The 4,091-nt window shown below is 41.3% G+C and overlaps 1 protein-coding gene across 1 annotated transcript; it reads left to right on the top strand.

Annotated features, from left to right (window-relative positions):
• Positions 1-221: 221 nt before the first annotated feature.
• Positions 222-830, top strand: LOC149174440 (uncharacterized). Its single transcript, XM_089420853.1, has one exon. The coding sequence runs from the start codon at positions 222-224 to the stop codon at positions 828-830; it is 609 nt and encodes a 202-aa protein (XP_089276979.1).
• The last annotated feature ends 3,261 nt before the right edge of the window (positions 831-4,091 follow it).

The following is a 4,091-nucleotide window of genomic DNA, read 5'->3' as shown; positions in this document are numbered from 1 at the left end:
GTGTGCGATATATTATTACTATGACAAATTATTTGATCAGGTGGGATGAGGCACAACCAGTAAAGGATTGCAGCGCAGAAACTGCTCCGCACTTCATCTTTGAGTATATATTTTCAAGGTTTGGGTGCCCAAAGATCCTGATGAGCGACAGGGGAACACACTTCCTCAAAAAAACTATTGAAGCATTAAAAGAAGAGTTTCAAGTAAATCACCATAAAAGCATGCCTTATCACCCTCAGGAAAATGGCATGGTTGAGGTTTTTAATACAATTTTGGAGAATGCTCCGACGAAGGTGTGCAACGTCAACATGAATGATTGGGATGTGCGCATACCCGCAGTGTTATGGGCATACATGACTACTTGTAAGAATTTGATAGAGCATACTCCATTTAGACTGGTGTATGGACAGGAATTTGTAATGCCAATGGAATATATAGTACCAAGTCTTAGAATCGTAGCAGTCATGAATATGGCAGACAACGATATTATGGAAGAAATATTGGAACAACTGCTCGTGCTAGAAGAAGATCGCTTCCTTGCAGGATTTCACCAACAAGTACATAAAGCCCGAGAAAAGGCCTGGCATGATCAACATATTAAGCAACGAACTTTTAAAAATGGAGATTTGGTTTTGTTGTATGATAGTAAGTTCACAAATTTCCCTGGTAAGTTCAAGATGCATTGGCTAGGCCCGTACATTATCAAGGATATCTCAGATGGTGGCGCAGTTCAACTCGTGAAGTTGAATGGAGAATTATTTGTTGGGCAAGTAAATGGGACTATGTTGAAACTCTACAGGAGTGATTCCATCCTTGGGGCTGCACGATGACTATATGAATGTAGGACAATCTTAGTGCTACTGGTAGTTGGAAGGAAGCATAGGACTATAAAGTACTCTAGCAATGAAGGACCTTATCGACATTAAGGGAATTTTGAGGTCTATAATGGGCCTCCTAAGGAAATTATAAAATAATAGTGGAAATAATAAAATAAGATTAGATTACATCATCAAATTTAGAGGGAAAAATGAAAAAGCTATTTTTTCAACTCGTATTTTCAACTTATCTCCTTATGGGTTTACTCAAATTTCGAGCAGAAACACTCATTGGATGCAGAATTTGATTTCTCATCCAAGGGGTACCCATGTTGCATACTTTTGATGGGCCCTCCTACATGAAAAATAAGAAATACATGAAAACATGATTGCAATCATGTTTTTTCATGTATTTCTCATTTTTCGTGTAGCAGAGTCCATCAAAAGTATGCAACATGGGTACTCCTTGGATGAGGAATTAATTTTTCATCCAACAAGTACTCCTGCTCAAACTCAAACCTTAGGGAGATAAGTTGAAAAATTAGTTTTGTTATTTTATTATTTTTTAATCTTTTTACTTTTTAACTCCAAAAATGGTGAATCATCCCCCATGGTTGACATCATCATCTTGAGTCCTATTGGTTCTTATAAATTTTATTTTGGTTGTGCATTTTTCTTAGGAGGCCCATTTTATACCTCAAAATTCCCCTAATGAAGGAGGGATGCACAACATTAAGGAGGATGGTGCAGGTGGAAAGCTACGACGAAGAAGGGGTAATTTCACTGCAGGGAGGGGTCTGACGCAGTTCATCCAGAATATGACCGTTGGGGTTGATTTGACAAGGAAATTACCATTAAAAGGAGTGGGGAAACACATTTAAGGAGCATATCTGGGAAAATCTGCTACCAAATCCGCATTTATGAGGAGGATCAGGAGGGGATTGAGTGGTTTGAATTTGAAAAAGATTATAAATATGGCACCCTGCTCCACATTCAGACACTTTGTTTGTTGAGAAGTCGCTATGTGATTTTGCGCCTAAGTGTGAGCTGAGCATTCTATTGCATGTCTGGTTGGATTTGGAAGGAGCTTGAGCAAGATTTTCTGAGTCGAGGGATAGAATTCATCGTGACCGCTTAACAACCAGCACATACAACTACACCACGATCGCCAAGAACTAAGCCTACTGCTGCAGCAGTAACGACTAAGAAGCATAAGAATCCCCAAAGGACCCTGGTTAGGCAATCACCGAGGAAAATCCCCCCAGAGCAATGGAGTAAGGAGAGAATGGATACATAGAAGAAACCAATGGAGCCCCAAGATCTGGATGAGGAAGAAATAATCGACGAATTTGAGGATATCAGTGCATACAAGGTGGAACCAATCTCCAAGTTGCCACCCTATATGCCACCGAGGAAGCCAACTGCAAAGGTGACAAAGGACCCATATTCTATCAAATACAAGATATTTACACCCCTATTACTAGAGGAAGTGCCGATTGAGGGAGATTTGTTGGCCAGGGTGCCACAATTGTGCATGGAGGACTAGGATTTCAATGATTACAACAAGTATCCCCAATTCAAGCCCAGCAAGTACCTCCAATCTGTTTATTACGAAGAAGCTAGAGTGACAAGGGTTGAGTCAATGAAGTGGGTCGTAGGGATTCAACATGATGGATTTTTGAATATGATTTATGTCCCACACTTTGGGCGAAGAAACATAAACACAATATGTGTGCGCCAACTATTGGCACTGATACACAATGGGTGTCTGTGGCTCAGAACGCCAATCCTGATTGACGATATGTTAATTCGAAGGATTACTGTGCTGCCTCACCAAGGAGCGAACCCTAATGACGCATTTGTTTGGAAGTCTCAAGAGAAAAAGCTAGCCGATCAGATGAAGAATGACTTTGTCTTAGTCAAGAAGTCTCGGGGTTATGCTATTAGTTTTATTAATGATGAATCTGTGCATTTTGATGCATCCATTTTGGCTAGTAAGATCATGAGGAAGTGTCAGGTAGATGAAGTTTCGGCGCCAGTTGTATCCTTGGCTGCACAGTGCAGTAAGGGGATCTAGTTTAACTGGGATGGGTATCTATGTCAGGAGTTTTTGGATGACTGTCGAGAAGCGTAGGAAGAATGGAATTCATTCCACTACGCGTGGCTATTACTCTTAATCACATTGGTATCATGGCGAACACTGAAGGATTTGCACTTCCCCACTGTGGACCCTGATGTGTGTGAGGTTGTGAAGTTTGCCTCGCTATGGGCATCTAAGGAACCGACTCGGGTTATAAAGAACAAAATATTCTGGGTCCTATTTGAGATGGATCTGTGCACAGTCATCAACCAAAGGCCGCGGCTATCACCGACATTATTTCAACAATATAGCAACATTTCCAACTTTAAAGCGTATTTTCACAGTGTCTGTTGAGCCTCAAACCTGCACTTCTTTACACATCCTCTCAGCCTCCTTTTCCTACTCATTTCCTTCTTTTGCCACTCATTTCCTTCATCAAATTGCTCAAATCATTGTATTATAGGACTTTTTACATGATTTGCTAATTATGACTAATGACTATTGTTGGTTTAGATTTTTGGTTCAAAATGTTGCGTTTCCGCAGCTCACATAGGGTTTCCGCAGCTGATCCCAGTTTCCGCAGCCAACCCCGGATTCCGTAGCTGTTTTCTTAAATGCTATGTTCCAGGTGTCCTCCGGGTAGAAGAGCCACATTGGCAAGTTCGTGGAACCAAGGACATGGTGTGTGTCCTTCCAGCTCACCCAAACCGGTCATATAAACCCGTGGTCAATGAGGAAGCAAAAACGGTCAAACGGAAGTCATTGGCGGTGGCACGGCTCTGCGTGTTCGGTTTGGAGCACGTAAAGAACAACTGGCCTCTTCCTCAGCCACGAGGACCGTGGGAAACAAGAATCCAACAGAAGATTGATAGCCCATAACGACCGTTGCCTAAATCTGAGGACAGTGCCAGATTACGTGTTTTTACACAACTAATAGAATAGCCTAGTTTGCGTTAAGTTAGTTTGCTTTCTCTGCTATAAATAAAGCGTCTCTAAACGCTGGATAGTTAGTTTTTTTTGGTCTTTCTAATCAGTTGTAAACTCTGTTGAGACCTATCTTTATAAGCATTTTGTAAGCTCCCCATTGTATTTTTTATATGTGTTGTTAATACATGAGAAGACCGTTCTGTTTCTAAGCGTGTAACTGATCTTTTGGATTGGCTGAAGTAGGCGGAGGGCCCCTGTCTGCTACAGTC

This window comes from Pinus tabuliformis, chromosome 4_1 (assembly GCF_031772625.1).
Source record: "Pinus tabuliformis cultivar Carrire ecotype Pingquan chromosome 4_1, CPIR1, whole genome shotgun sequence".
Lineage (NCBI taxonomy): Eukaryota > Viridiplantae > Streptophyta > Pinopsida > Pinales > Pinaceae > Pinus > Pinus tabuliformis.
This window is presented reverse-complemented; position numbering and strand designations above follow the sequence as displayed.